General features: G+C 38.7%; 1 protein-coding gene across 1 annotated transcript in view; it reads left to right on the top strand.

Moving 5' to 3' along the window:
• The first annotated feature begins 2,354 nt into the window (after nucleotides 1-2,354).
• RBM25 (RNA binding motif protein 25) overlaps nucleotides 2,355-19,977 on the top strand; it is a 50,384-nt gene continuing 32,761 nt past the window's right edge. Inside the window, exons 1-4 of the mRNA XM_065871434.1 lie at nucleotides 2,355-2,489; nucleotides 9,934-10,054; nucleotides 16,052-16,101; nucleotides 18,203-18,370. Of these exons, the coding sequence (XP_065727506.1) occupies nucleotides 9,949-10,054; nucleotides 16,052-16,101; nucleotides 18,203-18,370 (324 nt within the window). The 5' untranslated portion in view covers nucleotides 2,355-2,489; nucleotides 9,934-9,948. The remainder of the gene's footprint in view (nucleotides 2,490-9,933; nucleotides 10,055-16,051; nucleotides 16,102-18,202; nucleotides 18,371-19,977) is intronic.

Here is a 19,977-nt window from a genome sequence, read left to right as displayed (position 1 = left end):
ATAAGGCCAGAATGTACATAATGCCGTTAGCAATATCCAAATTAATTATCTACAGCCACATTCCTCAGCAAGGGCCTATGAGAAAAACTCCTCAGGAGGGGGTTGAGGATCATTACAAATGAATGGCTTGGCCTATGCTCTACAAGTGATATATAAATGTATTATTTAGGACTCTTTCCATTGAAGGGATAGAACACTCAATTCAAACTGATTTAGGAAAAGGAATTTATTGGCTTATGTACCAAGAAGCCTAGAAGCATAACTGGCTTAAAGAATGGCTGAATCCATGGTTTCAAACGATATTGTCAAAAATCTCTCATCTTCTCTTAGCTCTGCTTTCTTCTGTGCTGGTTTCATTTTATCCCCACTAGTTCTAAGTTTAAATCCTCCCAGATGTAAGCTAAGTGAAAAAAGGGAGTCCTCCCCCTCTCCCCTTTAAGCATTATTCCTGATAGGATGAGGCACATAGTGTAGTGGTTGAGAGAATGGACTCAGGAACTAGGTTGGCTCCTCAATTACCTACTATTCCTATAATCTTGGGCAAGTTATTTAACCTCTTCAATACTTAATTTTTTTTCACTGTATTACAATAGCTTCTACTTCCCTGGGTGGCTGTGAGGTTTAAAGTTGCTGATGTTTGCATGATACTTAAAATAGTGCCCGATACAATGCAAGGGCTAAATTACCACCTCTGATTGGGTCATAAGTCCACCCCTATGTCCTAAGGGTTCTGGCTAAGGTTGGGACTTTCTATCCAAACTACAAAGATCTGGAGTAGTGGAAGGATGGTTTACTTTAAGAAATTTGGAGTGCCTTTACCAAAGGCTGGGGAATGGATGCTGGGTCAATGTAAACAACAAATGTCAACTACAGGAAAACAAACTGTTGCTTGAGACAACTTCCCTCTCTAAGGTTTTATTTTATGATACAGAGTAACCTGAAAGGATTTCTCTGTTTATGCTTGTGGTTGTAAAAAAAAAAAAAAAAAAAAAGGCACAAACTCTTTTTATTTGCAAAATGTAACTAGCATTTGACTAGCGCTTTACTGAACAAAGTATTTTCACATGCATTAGCCAATTTAACTCCTGCAACAGCTCTGGGGAGTAGGTATTATTAACCTTTCTTAATGGTAACAAACCTAGCAAGCCAAAATACAGATGGATGTAAATTTTACAAATGGTGGTACTGTTAGCGTTTCACATTAGACTCCCACTGCATTTTAGGTTCTGTTGGTACCCATGTATAATCATTTCCTTCATTCAACATATATTTTTTGAGCCCTTGCTATGTATCAGGCATTCTTCTAGGCACTGGAGATAAACAGTAGTGAACAAAACACAATACTCGCACTCCTTAAGTTTACATTCTAGTGGGGTATGTGCAGACAAACCATAAAATAAATAAGAAAAGCGTTAGAGAGTAATATTAAACAGGAAAAGATGATAGGAAGGATACAGATATGTTCAATTTTATATGCAGTGGTATGTCCTCTATTCTGCGTTGTTTGCAGCGCTCCCGAACAAAGATAACGTCTCCCTCCTATTTACCATACTCCCAGCACCAGGCACTCAGAGAGACAATAACTGCATACTGAATAAGTTATAAGCCTTCTGAGAAGCAAGCAGTTGGGAAACAAAGGCCTGTAAATAGATACTGACCATATAGTCCATAAACTGAATAACTTAATCATTCCTGATTAGTTTATTTCTAATAATCTAATAAATGAAATTCTTTTTAGCACGTTTACATTACAGAATGAAAGCTGTGTTAAATGTTTTTACAGGCCGTTTTAGGAATTTCAAACATGTTTTAGCCGCCTCTTCGGCCCTACCTGCGCGCATAAGCTTTGTGTTTGTGCATATGTGCGCACTTTTTAAAAACCGCAGCCTTTGCCACTTATCTCTTGGTATTAACAGAAGTTTTCTAGGATTAGCACTTGGGGTTTCTTCTGAGGTGCTGGGTGAGGCCCAGTTATCAGCCCATCGAACCTCAAAGAGCCTCACAGCGAGATTCTAACCCCCGAAACACAAACTACAAAAAATGGGAAACCCTCTTACAGCCCTCGCGCAGTGTCCGGCCAGCACCTTGACCTCAAGATGGCGTCGCGTAATCATAAGATTCAATCAGCTCCAATCAAAAATGGCAGGGTGGGTCGTAACATACAGCTCGAGCCCTTCTAGCCCTCATTAGGCGTTCCTCTCTATGGTTATATGCCGCTGCGTGGTGATTCAGAGCCAAGAGTGACGATTACCTACCTACGCTCTTCTCTATGGTCCTCCTCTCCACGCCCCCAGCCGCAGTGCACGCCGGGCAATAGGAAGACCTCCAGAAGCTACCCGCGCAGCGCGGATGTGTTTGCGGCCTGTGAGAGTAGGCGCTTCGGCACTAGTCTCCCGGTTAGCGGCGCGCAGAAATCTCGAGCTGGTGGAGCCCCCTCATAACTTGGAGCCCGGAAGGCCGCGAAGGCAATACAATTTCTTCAGCGGCGGGTGAGTTCGCTCTTCTGAACGCGTGTGGAAACCGGGAGACAGGGTACTTCGGCTGGGGGAGGAGGGAAAGCCGGGGATCCTGCCGAAGGGCTGGGGTGGGATGGGGATAAGGGTGGGGTGGGGGTGGGGTGGGGGAGGGGATGGGCACGGGCACGAGGCTTGGGTTTCTCTACTTCTTTTAGGCCTCGAAAACGAGTGGGCCCAGTAGGAGCCCGTGGAGGCCGGACCTACTGCCAGAGCCTTCCTCCTTGCATTGTCGTCCACTTTCCCTTTCCTTTCCACGGCTCGCCACAGAGAGGCCTCGGCCCATTCTGGGCTCCACGTTTGCCACAGAACGCTCGGTCGGCCCCTGGGGAGCCCTTCCCTGAGGCCCCTTTCTAACCTGAGCCTGCGGAAGCCCTGCGGTAAATATTCCGGGCCTAGGATACAATTGCCCCAGGCTCTGCTTAGAAGCCGGCTAGCACCCACCCTTTTTTTTAGCGGGGGGCTGGCCACCAGCTGTTTTCTGTCCCTTCTTCGGTCGTCTAAAGCCCGCCACCGAGTGAATTGCCTTCCCTCCCCCCGCCCCCGACTTGAATTTAGCTACTGCCCACCTTTTCTACCACCCTTCTGGTTGGTTTGCTTGTCTAAGATTGTGGTGGGTGGTGTGGCCTTGCCCCCTTCCTCCCCTGGAGGTTAAAGTAAACTGTATCTTCATTGATTCTAGGGTAGGACCCAGCCCCACGTTAAAATATGTTGCTTCGTTCTCATGCTTCTTTGGTCTTCAATACTACTTTTAAAACACGTTTTGTGAAATAGTTTTAGGAGTATGAAGATTATTTTGAAGTTATGTAATATAGTTGTATATTGCCATGGAAAAGCCATTTTGATACTGGGCAGAGTGGAGCCGACCAAAAAGAGGGAGGAGATTGGACTTCTCTTGCCCCAAACTGCTATAGTGTGAAGTACTGTGAATTGGGTAGTTGGCAGTAGTGTATAAACAGTTCTTATATAGTTTTAGGAGCTTTAATTTTTAAAAGGTTATTTCCAAAAGTGTTCAGAGGCCTAGAAAGGCATTCAGTGGTCATCAGTTCCTCACGATTCAAGTAGATGCTATGCTATTCTCATTTAATTTTTCTTAAAGCCTTGGTTTTCTTCACTTGTAAAATGAGGATTATTAATTGTATTCACCTCATAGGTTATTGGAATTGGGAATTAATTGAAAAAAAATGTAAAATCCTTAATGCAATACCCAGGTAACATAGTGTTTAGTCCACATTAACTGATAGTGTTTGTTGTTTAAGAATTTTCAGTGAAGTATCAATACAAGACCCTAACCCTGACTCTAACATTTCTTCCAGTGTACTCTGGATAGACTTCTGTAAATAAAGTCAGAGTTAATCATTGGTATGTCATTACTAGAAAGAGGCATTGTGATAAGCGAAAACAGCCTTTGGATTGGTAATTTCAGGATAGTGGGGACTGTGGAGTCCTTACCCATTTATTGTGTTCCTTTGGACAAGTTAGCTTCTTCATCTGTAAAAGAAGAATAATATATTTACACTAGGTAATTTGGTAGGTTAAATGAGATAATGTTGAAAGCTTTTGTAAACAAAAGTAAATTAGTATCTTACCTGTTATTTTTATTAAATAATTCATCTTCTTGGGGTTACCAATTTCCTTTTTCTGTTTTGGCCACAGGCAAGTTAGCTATATACCTTTTTCATTTACACATGGTTTAGAGAAAAATCATACTGACTTTTATACTATAGAAGCAAAAGTAATCATTGAACCTTTTAACATCTTATAAAAACATTCTGTTTATTTTTTTAATCTCTTGATAATTTTTTTCTCATTCTACCACTGCTGTTCATGAGAATTTTGATTGATTCCTCAAAGTTTTTGAATAGCTTTCTTCCTAACTTTTTTGAATTTTGAAACTCCAGAAAATAAAAACATATTTCCACTAACCAGAATTGATATTGCTTTTTTTATTTTGACATAATTTCAAACTTCAAAGAATTCTCAAATATCTTTCATCCAGATTTCCCAAATGTTAACATTTCACCAATTTGCTTTATCCTCCTCTCCTTTTTATCTCCATAGTTTTCTTCTGAAATCTTTTGCTAGTAAGTTGCAGATGTGGTGTCCCTCTTAACCCCTGAATACTTAAGTGTGTATTTTTTACAGACAGTTACATTCTCTTAATTAACAACAGTACAGTGATCAAAAATCAGTAAATTAATATTGGTACAGTATAATCTACCGGTCTTAACTGGGTTTTGCCTGAAATTGTCCTGAAGTCGTATTGCTACCTTTTATTAAGGTATAATTAACATATAAAATGCATTCATTGTAAATGTACAATTTAGTGTTTTTCAGTAAATGTGCAGAGTTGTGCAACAATTACCCTCAAAGGATCCCTCTTTTTTGTTTGCAAGTCACTCCCTATTCCCACCTCTAGACTACCACTAATCTCTCTCTATAGTTAGGCTTGCTTTGCTTAGGCTGGGGCAGTTATGTCAGTCCATTGTACCTTGAAGGCTATAAGCAGAGCAGGAAACGGTGCATGCTACACTAATCATTCATATTTAATGTAGAGTTACTGGACTGGCTGTATAACTACACATAATAACTTAAAATTTGCTCTTTCAGAACTAGTAAAAATAATGCTTAGAAAAGAACCTGGCAAATAATTGGAGCTGGATGTTTTATTGAATAAATGATTAAGTTGTATATGTGTGTTTGCTGAGGAGAATCTGTTGGTTCATTTGTTTCTTGGCACACAGTGTCCTGATGGGGTTAGCCTGTAAATCTGACCCTGGTGAAATACTTTGTGTCTATCGGGATAAATCTGTAATGGAGGAATGCACATAAGCAGTAATAGTATTCTCATGAGTGCAGAAAAAGAGTGGTTTAAGAGATTAAAGAGAAAAAAGTGAAAAAGAAAAGCAGAATGCTTGCATATGTTGAGGGGTAGAGGTGAAGCTTCTTTAGAAGTTTTTCTTTTTTGGAAGGACCGTATTTATTGAGATAAAATTTACATACAGTAAAAGGCACCCGTTTTAATTTCAGTGAATTTTGACGAATACATAAACCTGTATGACCACTGTCACAGTCGAGATAGGGAACACTTCCAACATAGGGGCTTGTTTTTGTTACTTTGGGCCATAAAGTTTCATACTTAGCAGGTGAAAATGCTTTGAACCTTCTAAAAGTGAAACACTACTATTCAAGTATTCTTTAAATGCTATTTAAGTCACTTCAGTGCTAATAAAATAACCTCTGCATCTCTCTCAAACCCCACACACAATCCCTCAGCAATTGACCACATTCAAAGTATATACAGAAACCAATAAATAACTTGTTACCAGTTCACTGCTACCACCTGTTCTAGGCCATCTCTTTTGTCTGGATTATTGCAATAGTCTCTTGCTTCTCTACCCTTGTTCTCCTCCAGTCTTATCTTCACATAGTGGCCAGTGACAGTGTTAAAATATAAGTCAAGTCAAAACCCTTACAAATGCTTTCCATCTCATTCTGAGTAAAACCCAGTACTTTTACAGCGGCTTACAAAGCGTTAAACTCTTTGAACCCCTTTCCCATCTCCAGCTTGCCGCCAGTACTGTGCTCCAACTGTTGGCCGTGTTACTCCTCCTGCAAACACTGCATTCCCACCTCAGGCTCTTTGTATTTGCTGTTTCCTTTGCTGGGAAGGCTGTTGCCCCCCAGAATAGAGTTTCCTGCCTCAGTCTCTTGCAAGTCTTTCTTCAGATGTTACCTTCTTGGTGAGACCTGACCACCATGTTTAAAATTAAGCACTCCCTTAGCTCTCTTCCCTGGTTCATTCTACAAAGTACCTACCAACTTTGACTATCTGTATAATTTATTGTGAGTATTACAATTTATCAACTATAGGCAAAAATGATAAGCTTCGTTTATTATCATTCATTTTCACATACATCAAAGTATACCAAACTTTATGTTGAAGTAAGTGGTTGATACCCATTTTAGGATTTTTTTTGGCTGTGTTGGGTCTTCGTTGCTGCGCGTGGGCTTTCTCTAGTTGCAGCGAGCAGGGTCTACTCTTCGTTGCAGAGCACAGGCTCTAGGCACGTGGGCTTCAGTAGTTGTGGTGCACGGGCTTAGTTGCTCTGTGGCATGTGGGATCTTCCCAGACCAGGGCTCAAACCCATGTTCCCTGCATTGGCAGGCAGATTCTTAACCACTGTGCCAGCAGGGAAGTCCCTAGGATGTTTATAGTGAATATTAATATTTATCAGAGATCATCAGAAATGTTTGTTTTCTGAATTTCCATAGGAGGGGCTGTTATCTTATTAAGATTACCTTCACCTTCGAAGTTTAGCCTACAAATAAGCAAGTTTTGAACAGTTCCAAATAAAAGGGAAATACTTCGTAGAAAAATTGGAGTGAATGAAATGAGTATATTAGCATAAACTGAAACGTAATCTGGTTAACTCTTAATGACTGATACGTTTGAAAACCATGAAAAATAGTTTAAACACCAAGAACTTAGAGGGTTTCTTTTTAAAGGTAGTATTCGTATTTAGTACTTGGGAAAAAGTGATTCTAAAGATGAATTCATGGCCCAATCTTTGTAACCATTGTGAGGCTAGGTACTGAGTCATTGCTAGAATAGTACCTGGCACATGGTAGCTTCTTAATAAATTTATTTAAAGAGGTTCTCAGAGTTTATTTGTTTACTGATTCATTCACTGATTATTTATTTAACAGGTATTAATACCAACTGCCCTCCTAAGGAAGTGCTGAGATAGAGTATTAAAATGATAATATAAAAGCTTCTGTAAGTAGGACTGTAGCCCTCGATGTTTTAAAAGGATATACACTCCTGTCCCCTTCCATGTGGAATATTTGTTTTTGTTTTGGGCAAAAAAGTATTTTAAAAAAGATTATTAAAAAATTCAACACGTTTACTATCTTAAATTAGTTACATTTTTCTTTTTAACTTAAGTTGATACCTACTTAATATTTAAGGCATTTCCAGTACCTTATTTGTTGGTATATGACAACATTCTAGGAATTTATTTTACTTGTAAAGCTTCCTAAATATTTTAAGTGTACTGTGCTTTCGAAATTGAAGTTTAGATTTTACAGAATATTGTATATCCTAACTTATTAAGTGAAAAGAATACTGAGGAAGAAAAGCTGTGAGGATGAAGGACATGCTTTTTTAAAGAAATGTCTAATAATGTCTAATGCAAGTTGAAACAGTGTTTTTTACCTGTCACACTGGAGATTTACTACAGTGATGGTGAGGATATGAGGAAAGGGCGTACCCATGTACTGTTGGTGGGAAAATTAATTTGTACACTAGATTTGGAGGTAAAGAGTAGATACATACAGTACTGATCTGTATTATAGAATTACTTGCACAGGTGCTTAGAGTTATATGTCCAAAAGTCCAAGAATGTTTAATATGATTTGTAAGAGATAAAATGTGGAGAATCATCAATGTTGGTTAGTTACAGCTATATAGTAATAGTTTACTGCATTATAAAGAATGGAATAGAACTTTATGAACTGACATGAAGAGATGTTAATAATGATGAGGGAGAAATGCACATAACAATATAGTATGATTATATTGTTTGCAGAAAAACATAAGTGATTATATATTAGCTTGTGTCTAGAAAGATATTTTAGAAGAATACAACGCATTATACCAAACTGTTGGAATCAGGGGCGAGGAAGTAGAAGACATGCACATTTTATCCTCTCTCTTCTAAAGGGTGAGTAAAACAATATATAAAACATAGAAAAGGGCTTCCCTGGTGGCGCAGTGGTTGAGAGTCCGCCTGCCGATGCAGGGGACACGGGTTCATGCCCTGGTCCGGGAGGATCCCACATGCCGCGGAGCGGCTGGGCCTGTGAGCCGTGGCCGCTGAGCCTGCGCGTCCGGAGCCTGTGCTCCGCAACGGGAGAGGCCACGACAGTGAGAGGCCCACGTACATCTTAAAAAAAAAAAAACATAGAAAAGAAAATAATAGAGAAAAACATTTTTAAAAAGCTTCTGAAACTCTAGACTCCTTCAGTTACAGAGTGTAGGTGGGGGAGTTTTTCCTAGTGTCCAACAGAAAATCTATTAATCAAATCACCACTTTTAGCTGCATCACTGATAGGAGATCAACCCACTTATTTTGGCTGCTTGTTAAAATTGGTGCATGGAATCCTACTAGGGCATTCTAACATCATTTTTCTACTTTTTTCCAGTAGTTCTGGACACTTGAGTATGTTGACAAAAATATAAAATTTGGGGGGACGAAAAGTCTTAAGTACTTCTTTTTTTTTTTTTTTTTTTTTTTAAGTACTTCTATTTTATTTATTTTTTACTCTGTTGGGTCTTCGTTGCTGCTCGTGGGCTTTCTCTAGTTACGGCGAGCGGGGGCTACTCTTCATTCCGGTGTGTGGGCTTCTCATTGCAGTGGCTTCTCTTGCCGCAGAGCATGGGCTCCAGGCACACGGGCTTCAGCAGTTGTGGCGCGCAGCTAAGTAGTCGTGGCGCACAGGCTTAGCTGCTCCGCGGCATGTGGGATCTTCCCGGACCAGGGCTTGAACATGTGTCCCCTGCATTGGCAGGCGGATTCTTAAATACTGTGCCACCAGGGAAGTCCAGTACTTCTATTCATTTATCTAAAAGACAAAAGTTTCTTATTAAGGAATGATATCACAAACCAAATCAAACAGTTCATTGTGTTCTTGTATTTTTAAAAATCAAATACCAGCGTCTGATTCTTGAGTTTCAGTCATTCATTCATTGAATATCATTCAAGAATGGTTAAGAGGTTTGCTTTTAAGTTTGAGAAAAATTACCACTTTTTTCTCATTGTCACAAGTTGTATGTGAATGGTTTATATTTGAACCATTATATTTGAATGGTTACTATGTGACCTGATATATGGAGGTCGTCCCCCCTCCCCCCTCAGGTTTGTAGAAAGTCACTGAGACATTCATTTGTCCTGGAAGAACTGGCCAACACTGAATCAACAAATACTGTGTAACTTTGTAAATTTAGTTTTCAGGGTACTGATGTGTATAAAAAATTAATGCATCAGAACACTTAAAAACTGTTAGATATCTTCCTGGATTCTGAGTTTGATTTAAAAAGATTCATTGATGTTTGGTATTTAATTTTTGGATATTAACTGAACCTCAAAATTTTTTTCTTCCTTTATATGTATTCCCATATGACTGTAGGAGTCTATCCTGAACTTAGATCGTGTACATTTTGGGAACTTATTTTAGAAAAGATCTAAGTTTAAAAAATTCTCAATGGACAGACAGAGAAAAGAGGGTCTTTGCCAGCTCCTTTGGGTAAGAAAACTTGAGAATTTTGCAGATACTCTAAAAATGAAGGCCAACAAACCAAGCATATCAAATTGTAAAGTTTTCAAATAACATGATTTGTCATGATTTCTTTCTTTAGACCGCTGTGGTAAGAATGTCATTCCCTCCTCATTTGAATCGCCCTCCCATGGGAATCCCAGCACTCCCACCAGGGATCCCACCCCCACAGTTTCCTGGCTTTCCACCACCTGTACCTCCAGGTAAGTTTGTGGATATGGTTTTTGTTTTTGAAGTGTAGTTGATTTATAGTGTTGTGTTAGTTTCTGGTGCACAGCAAAGTGATTCAGTTATTTATATATATAAACACACACACTGTTTTAGATTCTTTTCCATTATACTTTATTGCAAGATATTGAATATAGTTCCCTGTGATATACAGTAAATCCTTGTTTTTTATCTATGTAATATGTAGTAGTTCATATTTGCTAGTCCCAAACTCCTAATTTCTCTCTCTCCCCGTCCTCCTTTGGTAACCACGTTTGTTTTCTGTGTCTGTGTGTCTGTTTTGTAAATACGTTCATTTGTATCATATTTTTAGATTCTACATGTAAGTGATGTCACATGATATTTGTCTTTCTCTGTCTGACTTCATTTAGTATGATAATCTCTAGGTCCATCCATGTTGCTGCAAATGGCATTATTTCATTCTTTTTTATGGCTGAGTAATATTCCATTGTAAATACATACCACACCTTATTTATCCATTCATCTGTCGATGGACATTTAGATTGCTTCCATGTCTTGGCTAATGTAAATAGTGCTGCTGTGAACACTGGGGTGCACGTATGTTTTGAATTAGAGTTTTCTCCAGATATATGCCCAAGAGTGGGATTGTAGGATCATACGGTAGCTCTGTTTTTAGTTATTTAGGAACCTCCATACCGTTGCTGTAGTGGCTGCACCATTTTACATTCCCACCAGTGATTCTGTGGGTTTTTTTTAACCCATCCTTGTGTCATTGCAATATTAACTTTAGGAAGATGATACATATGTGACTGTTGGTAGAAGAGCTGTTAGCATTCTGGAAATGTGTTGTCTCATTTTCCTATGGTGATAGTTTTCATTTCTGGCTGAGTATCAGACTCATCCGGGAAATTAAAAAGTCTTTATTTAAAAATATAGATAATACATTTATTTTTAAATACTATACATTTTAAATAGTACAGTATTTTTAAACACTATACGTTTTAAAAACTATATGTTCAAAAATCAATCAAAAGGGTATACAGTGGAAAATTTTTCTCACATTCCCATAAGACTTGTTACCGTCCCCTTACTGAAAGGGGGAACAAAGCAGGGTTATTAGTTTATTCTTTATCCTTTCAGATATTTTTATTTTTCTATCCATTTGTTTTGTTTTATTCTTTTGACACTGATATACAGTAACATCCTATGTATTCTATTCTGCCTTGTTTTTTTTTAATACTTGACAATAAATCTTTCTTTAAATTTATTTATCTTTGGCTGCATTGGGTCTTCGCTTCTGGGCACGGGCATTCTCTAGTTGCGGCGAGCGGGGGCTATTTGTTGTGGTGCGCGGGCTTCTCTCATTGCGGTGGCTTCTCTTATTGCAGACCACGGGCTTTAGGCGCGCAGGCTTCAGTAGTTGTGGCTCATGGGCTCTAGGCACACAGGCTTCAATAGTTGTGGCTCGCGGGCTCTAGAGTGCAGGCTTAGTAGTTGTGGCGCATGGGCTTAGTTGCTCCCCAGCATTTGGGATCTTCCCCGACCAGGGCTCGAACCCATGTCCCCTGCATTGGCAGGCGGATTCTTAACCACTGCGCTGCCAGGGAAATCCTTGACAATAAATCTTGGAGAGCTCTCCAAATAACTGTTTAAAAGCTTCTTCTCTCCAATGTTTTATGAGGTTTAAAAAAAATAAAAAATTTTTTAAGGCGCCACCGCAAGCCACTGAATCAAATCCTCAGAAATTGGGGCTCAGGAGTCTCTTTTCAACAAGTTCACAGGTGATTCATAGGTATCCATTTAAGCACAGTTAAGAGAACCCACATTTGAGAACCATTATCTTGAGGTTTGTAATTAACATTGGTTTAGGAGAAAGAGTTTTCCTCTGGTTTATGAGTGGTAGTTCACATATTTTTATATTTTGGTGGGGTTGAAAGCATTTCATGCAGAATCAGTTTCCCATCTAAAAGGTAGTATCTAAGAGTCCTCCTTAATCTGCATGTTAGAAGTATTTTCTTTTAACATAGAATCTATGTAATTCAGGCTGAAATGAACAAATGATCTTGTAAACCATCCAGAAGTATTTCTTTTTGAGGAAAGGTCTATTCAGTGACCTGGCTTTAACTATTGGATTATGTGTTTGAAGTTAACAGTGTTTACTAAAGAGCTTGACTGTTGCAGAATCAAAAGTACGTTGCAGTTGGCTCATATGATGGGTTGTTAATTCATAACATGTACATTATAGAGGCTCAGCTTTGGGGGCCTCCTACCCCTAGGTCAAGTACACAGCAGTGTTGAAGTAAGTGAAAAGTCACAAGATAAAAATGGCAATTTTTCTGGGATATCATTTAAAACTTAAGGAATTTGAGGGTAAATCATAATTTTAAAAAATCAGAACAGGGCTTCCCTGGTGGCACAGTGGTTAAGAATCCGCTTGCCAATGCAGGAGACACGGGTTCAAGCCCTGGTCTGGGAAGATCCCACCTGCCACGGAGCAGCTAAGCCCGTGCGCCACAACTACTGAGCCTGTGCTCTAGAGCCCACGAGCCACAACTACTGAGCCCGTGTGCCACAACTACTGAAGCCTGTGTGCCTAGAGCCCATGCTCCCAACAAGAGAAGCCACCACAATGGGAAGCCTGCGTGCCGCAACTAGAGAAAGCCCGTGCACAGCAACGAAACGCAGCCAAAATTAAAAAAAAAAAATCAGAACAACTACTTATGCATATATACTGTGGAGTAGAATGCAGTATTTGTACAAGTTTTTAAGACATTTATGCGTGTAGCTGGCTGTTTTAAGTTGGTCTTTTAGATAATCATGGATGTGTATTTGTTACCCCTTGCTGCCAGGGACCTAGTGTGAACGTTTGAGTACTATCAGTTTATTATTCCATGTAACAATTACTGAATTTTAGTCAGTAACTTAACAGCTCTGTAATGGACTGTAAAGGAATTTCTCCTGAAAATGGCGACTAAGAAAATAATGTTAATAGAAAACCGAAAAAAGTTACTTGTCAACCATCAAACCAATTGATTACTTGAGAAGGATAGTGCCCTGAGCCATTTTCATTTGGGCATCAATATTTGAGGGCGTCCCCATATTTTTTTTCATTAATTTATAGTCTCATAATATGATCTATTTTTTGATAGTCTTTATTAATAACCATGATACTTTTAGCAAAGTTTGTGTTATTAGAGTTATAGGGAAGAGTAGTTTACTATTTCTGAAGAAATTTTAAGGCATTGGAGATAAAACTTGTTCAGAATCAGGAACGGTGACAATGAAAAAAATCAATTCCTTACCAGTATATTGGTTTTATAGGAAAGATTTTAAATTCCTTTGAATTTTTTAAAAACACATACTAAATGTAACTTGTTTTCTGATGAACACTATACCAAATTATAAATGGAAGTGGAAGATAAATGGGCTATGTTTCTCTTAAGGCTAATCCTAGTATATCTTTTAAGATGGGTCAGCAGACCTTAAAACCAGATTTTCAGTATTTCTTCTTGTCTGTTTGGTCAGTGCCATACTAATGTGGGCATTTGTTCACAGAGTATTAACGCTATTAAACAATTCTGATTCCATTTGTGATAGCATACAGTATCATTTCTGTTTAGGGAAGCATACTTGAATGATAAATCAGACTTTAGTTACAGCTAACTCATTCATACCTGCATCCTGTGTGCAGCGTCAATACTTGAAAAAAAAAAAAAGAAGTATGCTAAACTAGTATAATAATTCAAGACCACAATACCCATATTCATGTATAATTTTCTTGTGTTGCCTATTAGTGCAATTAATTGAACTCTGAGATAACGTATGTGGCGATCACATTATATATTAAATTAGAAAATATATAAGAAAAAAACATAATTTTTCCTTTAAAAGTATTGCATGCTATAGATTAAAGGAAGTTTCCCCCCCATAGTTCCTGAGCATTCCCTTCCCCAAAGGGGGGGAAGTCTTTCTTATCAGTTTCTGGTGTGTAGCTCTCCAGAGATGTAAAGTATATCCCACTGTGTTTGCTTATGTTTATTCTACCCTACTTTTTTTTTCAGACCTCAGCTGGTATATACACTGTTTACACTTTGTGCATTTTGCCTTTTTTTTTTTTTTTTTTTTACCGTAGCATTCATAGATCTGTAATGAGCAACAATACATTTTTTTTTTTTTTTTTTTTTTGCGGTACGCGGGCCTCTCACCGTTGTGGCCTCTCCCGTTGCGGAGCACAGGCTCCAGACGCGCAAGCTCAGCTGCCATGGCTCACGGGCCCAGCCGCTCCGCGGCATGTGGGATCCTCCCGGACCGGGGCACGAACCCGCGTCCCCTGCATCAGCAGGCAGACTCTCAACCACTGAGCCACCAGGGAAACCCAACAATACATTTTTGTAAATTCTGCATTTCATGAAATTAGTAAGTTGAGGTGGGAACCATACTATTAAACCTTTTAGTAACTATTAAAAAGGAAAAAAAAAATTTTTTTTTCAAAATGTCTTTTTCTTAAGGTTTTCTTAAATAGAAAGTTTACCTGTGGAAGAGGTGCTGCACAGATTACAGTCGGTAAATGGAGTATTTGCTTTTGTTTTGCAAAGTTAAAAGTGAAAAATTTAGAGTTGATGGTAGTTTTGAGTATCTACCTATTTAAGTGCTCCACATAAATGATCTCAGTAGGCACTCCGAGGAAATAATTACCTCGTTTGAATTGAGGAAACTGAGGCTGAGGTTAAAGAGCTTTCCCAAGTTTGCATAGCTAAAAGTGATAGAACCAAGAATTGAACCCAGGGCTTACCCTGGTGGCGCAGTGGTTGAGAGTCTGCCTGCTGATGCAGGGGACACGGGTTCGTGCCCCAGTCCGGGAAGATCCCACATGCCGTGGAGCGGCTGGGCCCCGAGCCATGGCTGCTGAGCCTGCATGTCCGGAGCCTGTGCTCCACAATGGGAGGCCTGTGTACCGCAAAAGGAAAAAAAAAAAAAAAGAACCCAAATTTGATTCTGCAGTCTTTTTTTTTTCTATTTTGTACAGTCTTCTGTAGACTTATTGATAAGTATCTAGATTTTCATCTTCTAAAAATTTTGTTTAAAACTGAGGTTATTTTAAATAGGTTATATTGGAAAATAAATGGATAGTTGTTAAGAGTTTATTACCAGTCTTAGATGGACAGTTATCTTAAGTTGATGCTAAATTTGAACTGAAAAGTGATTTCAGAACTTCTTGAGATACTTCTAGAAGCATTTTAAAATTTGTGTTTTAGTAGACAGATCTTTTACTGATTTTACCCTCATTGCAACCTTTTTCTTAGTTCTCAAATGGTAAGATTTCGTCATTAGTTATGTACACAAGGACTGTCAATGTAGCAGCTATTGATTAGTAAACAATTTAGTTGAAAACAAAATTGCAGATTCCAGTAAGATGTCAATAGTGATAGCCCATTGATAGCTGTCTAAAACCCTTAGGGCAGTAGATGCTTGTCTTAGAGATTTTCTCTTTGACAGTGACTGAGATTACTAATCTTATTTTTTTTTCATGATTTTTGCTTATATTAAGTAACCAGGAATAACAAGATTCTTCCTAGGTTTCCAGATTAATTTCTTATTTGATGCTTTTGTTTTTTAACTTTCAAAGAATTTATTTTTACCTTTAAAGGAGTCATTAATACCATTGTTCACCTGTAAGCAAATCTGTATGAAAGTTGCTGGTTTTGAGGATGTACTGAACTAGATGAACATGAATTGATAACTATCCACAGCTTTACTCCGTAAGGCAAAAGCAGGCTGTGGTAGTCTTTTTGCTTTTAGAGAGTCTTTTTGCTTGTAAGTTTATTTAGACCAACCTGATAACTATGTTGCTTTTGAAAAATATCCATTAATTTCTCATTTTCATTAATCCTCCATTTCCCCTTAAAAGAACTGTGAGTTGGAAGTACTTATTTGTATGGCATGTAGTTGATATACAATATATAATTGTATATGTAATTATATTCTTAAGATTCATTATGCTTTTTTCTTAGGGACTCCAATGATTCCTGTACCAATGAGCATTATGGCTCCTGCTCAAACTGTAAGTATAACTTTATGGAGGAATTAGGAGTGCCACTGTTTTTCAATCTGAACAACTTTATAAGACCAGATAAATTATTTTAAATATTTAAAAGAATAATAGGAAGGGAATAAGAGCATCTATGTATATCATACTACTTATTTAAATAAGTATTGTTTTCACTCTATGCATATAAGCACTTGCCCCTAAAATATGCTCCCTAAATAGTTTAGTGATCGCCCTCTTATTCTCTAGACTCTTCATATACTGTTATTTCAAATTTAGACATTGACTCTTTCATCATGCCCTCGTGTCTTGATCCTGGGAAATAGGAGAAGTGATCTGACATGTCTGATTTCTTAAAAGAAAAAAAAAGGAGGAATGATCTAGCAGAAATCTAAATTTTGAAATGAAAGTTGAATATATTTCTACTCTTTCCTCCCACCTACCTAATTTTTAGCTTCTTCCAAGTTATTTTTTCTCTGTCCTCTAGTATGGTATATTCAAGCTTTGTAAAGTTGTATTGAAGCCTTTCCTCTGCTGAAGTGTTTCATTATTCAGTCTTATGTCTTGAACTTTAATTCTCTACATTCATAAAAGCTCTGTACACTCTAGGCATCTTAGGTAAGAATGCTAGTATACTGTAACATGTGAATAAATAATAACCCTCTTTAAAACATTTATTTAACTAAAAATTTTCTTTGAGTTAATTAGTAAAATACCGGTCTTAATTTATAATTCATTGTGAGGGAGAGTAGGTCTCATTACTTTCAACTGTTTTTCTACCTGTGGGTTTTGAAAAAAGTGGGGAGTATTATTTATATTAAAAGGGTGATGAGGGCTTCCCTGGTGGTGCAGTGGTTGAGAGTCCGCCTGCCGATGCAGGGGACACGGGTTCGTGCCCCGGTCCAGGAGGATCCCACATGCCACAGAGCGGCTGCGACTGTGAGCCATGGCCACTGGGCCTGCGCGTTTGGAGCCTGGGCTCCGCAACGGGAGAGGCCACAACAGTGAGAGGCCCACGTACCGCAAAAAAAAAAAAAAAAAAAAGGGGATGAGATGGGAACTACATGAACAAATAGGAATCTGCTGTGAGGCAGACCAAGGGGGAATCCAGCTTTTCTTGCATTGGACATTCATTGGGAAACATTTATTGGGAAACCTCCATATGACAGGTACTCTTACCCTCTGCATTTTAGCCTAGGAAAAGGCAGCTCTCCCAGTTCACCACTTCAGTGCCTACTGTGGATGTTTTGCTCAATTCAATTTCAAATACAAAGATGAATAAGACTATTTCTTTCCTCTGGGAAGTTGAATGTTATGAAGGGAAAATAAGATAGAAACACAAGTAACTGAGAAAAGGTAAACTTTAAGTGTGGGGAGAGTGCTATGGGAGTATTTGAATATTCTACAAGAAAATTAGCAGGAATAATTGCAATTTCCTTTTATATGAATGCAGAGATTTACGATGTCTTAAATATTTAAGAATTGTCTTAAACATAAGAAAATTTCTTTCCAGGTTGTTTTTTTTTGTTTTTTATAAATTTATTTATTCATTTATTTCTGCCTGCGTTGGGTCTTCATCGCTGCGCACGGGCTTTCTCTAATTTTAGTGAGCAGGGGTTACTCTTCGTTGCGGTGCACAGGCTTCTCATTGCGGTGGCTTCTCTTATTGCGGAGCATGGGCTCTAGGCCCGTGGACTTCGGTAGTTGTGGCATGTGAGCTCAGTAGTTGTGGCTCACGGGCTCTAAAGCGCAGGCTCAGTAGTTGTGGTGCATGGGCTTAGTTGCTCTGTGGCACGTGGGATCTTCCCAGATCAGGGTTCGAACCCGTGTCCCCCGCATTGGCAGGCAGATTCTTAACCACTGAGCCACCAGGGAAGCCCTCCAAGTTGTCTTGAAAAGAAAGGTAATCCAATAGTGGAACTTTACTTGTCATGAATAAGTTCATGTTAATGAAAAATGTGCTTTGGGAGTTTTAGATTAAGTATGTAGAACCTGTAATGGTGATGTGCTATATATTTAATACTTTAAAATTGATGTCTTTAGCCTAATGTTATTACATTAAGCATGATAGCAAATTTAATTGCAAGTTCCAATTTTATTGTCTTTCATCACTTAGGTCTTAGTACCGACTGTGTCCATGGTTGGAAAACATTTGGGAGCACGGAAGGATCATCCAGGCTTGAAGGCTAAAGAAAATGATGAAAACTGTGGTCCCACTACTACAGTTTTCGTTGGCAACATTTCTGAAAAAGCCTCAGACATGCTTATAAGACAGCTCCTTGCTGTAAGTTAAACTGTTTATTTTTCATTTAAAAATTTTTTTGTTATAAATTTCAAACTAAAGAAAAATTAGCAAGAGGGCTCTGAATAATTTCCTCGTTTATATTTTGAAAAGTTTCAGTCCTGCAGAAAAGTTAAATGGATTAAATAGTGAACACCCTTGTAACACATTTTGTCATATTTACACACTCTCTTTGCGTGCGTGCGCACACACACACCCCCCTCGATTTTTTTTTCTTCTGAGTAATTTCAGAGTAAGTTGTGACATTACATTTCACCTTTGAATACTTCTTATATTTCCTAAGATCAAGGATATTCTCCTACATTTTCACAAAACCATTATCACACTTAGGAAATTTAAGGCTGATATAGTATTGTTAATTAAAATACATATAGTTCATATTTAATTTTTCCAGTAATTTCCAGTCAGGGATATATATATATATATATATATATATATATATATATATATATATATATATATAGCACTTATTTTTATTATTATTACTATTACTATTATTATTATTATTTTGGTGGTACGCGGGCCTCTCACTGCTGTGGCCTCTCCCGTTGCGGAGCGCAACAGGCTCCGGACGTGCAGGCTCAGCGGCCATGGCCCACGGGCCCAGCCACTCGGCGGCATGTGGGGTCCTCCCGGACCGGGGCACGAACCCGCGTCCCCTGCATCGGCAGGTGGACTCTCAACCACTGCGCCACCAGGGAGGCCCTTTTTTATTATTATTTTTAAAAAATATTTATTTGGCTGCACTGGGTCTTAGTTGTGGCATGCGGGATCTTTTTCGTTGTGGCATGTAGGCTCTTAGTTGTGGCATGCAGGATCTAGTTCCTTGACCAGGGATCAAACCGGGCCCTCCTGCATTGGGCGTGCTCAGTCTTAACTACCAGACAACCAGGGAAGTCCCTATACATTGCAGTTAATTGTCATGTTTCTTTAGACATTTCCTTTATTGTAGAACAGTTCCCTGCCTCTTTTTGTTTGCTTGTTTTTGTCTTTCATGACATTGATGTTTTTGAAGCGCCTGGGTCTTTTGCAGAATGTCTCTCCCAATTTGAATTTGATTGATTGCTCATAGTTAGATTCAGAGTAAGCATTCTTCGTAAGAGTGGTTCATGGGTGGTGCATTGTTTTCAGGTGCAGCATAGCAAGAGACGTACCACGTCTCTTGGTCCCATTTTTGGTGGTATTAAGTTTAATTACTTGGTTAAGGTGGTCAGCTCTCTCCATCGTAATGGTACCTTTAGTCCCTTTTTCTCTAATAAGTAACCTCTGGGTTAGTATTTGAGGACTATGTGAGTCCTTTTCTTTAGCCGCCTTTAAACAATAATTTTAGCATCTAATTGTGATTGATTGACTCCTTTTGCAGTTTTTATTCTGAGCATATATAAGTTTTTTTGACTTGGTCATTGATTTTCCTTTTTCTCTTAGTTTTAAAAATTTATCCTGGTGCTACATGCACATTTTTTTTTAAAGCACTTTTTTTTGGCTGCGTTGGGTCTTTGTTGCTGCTCGCGAGCTTTCTCTAGTTGCTGCGAGTAGGGCCTACTCTCCATCGCAGTGCACGGGCTTCTCATTGCAGTGGCTTCTCTTGT

This window comes from Phocoena phocoena, chromosome 2 (assembly GCF_963924675.1).
Source record: "Phocoena phocoena chromosome 2, mPhoPho1.1, whole genome shotgun sequence".
NCBI lineage: Eukaryota > Metazoa > Chordata > Mammalia > Artiodactyla > Phocoenidae > Phocoena > Phocoena phocoena.
This window is presented reverse-complemented; position numbering and strand designations above follow the sequence as displayed.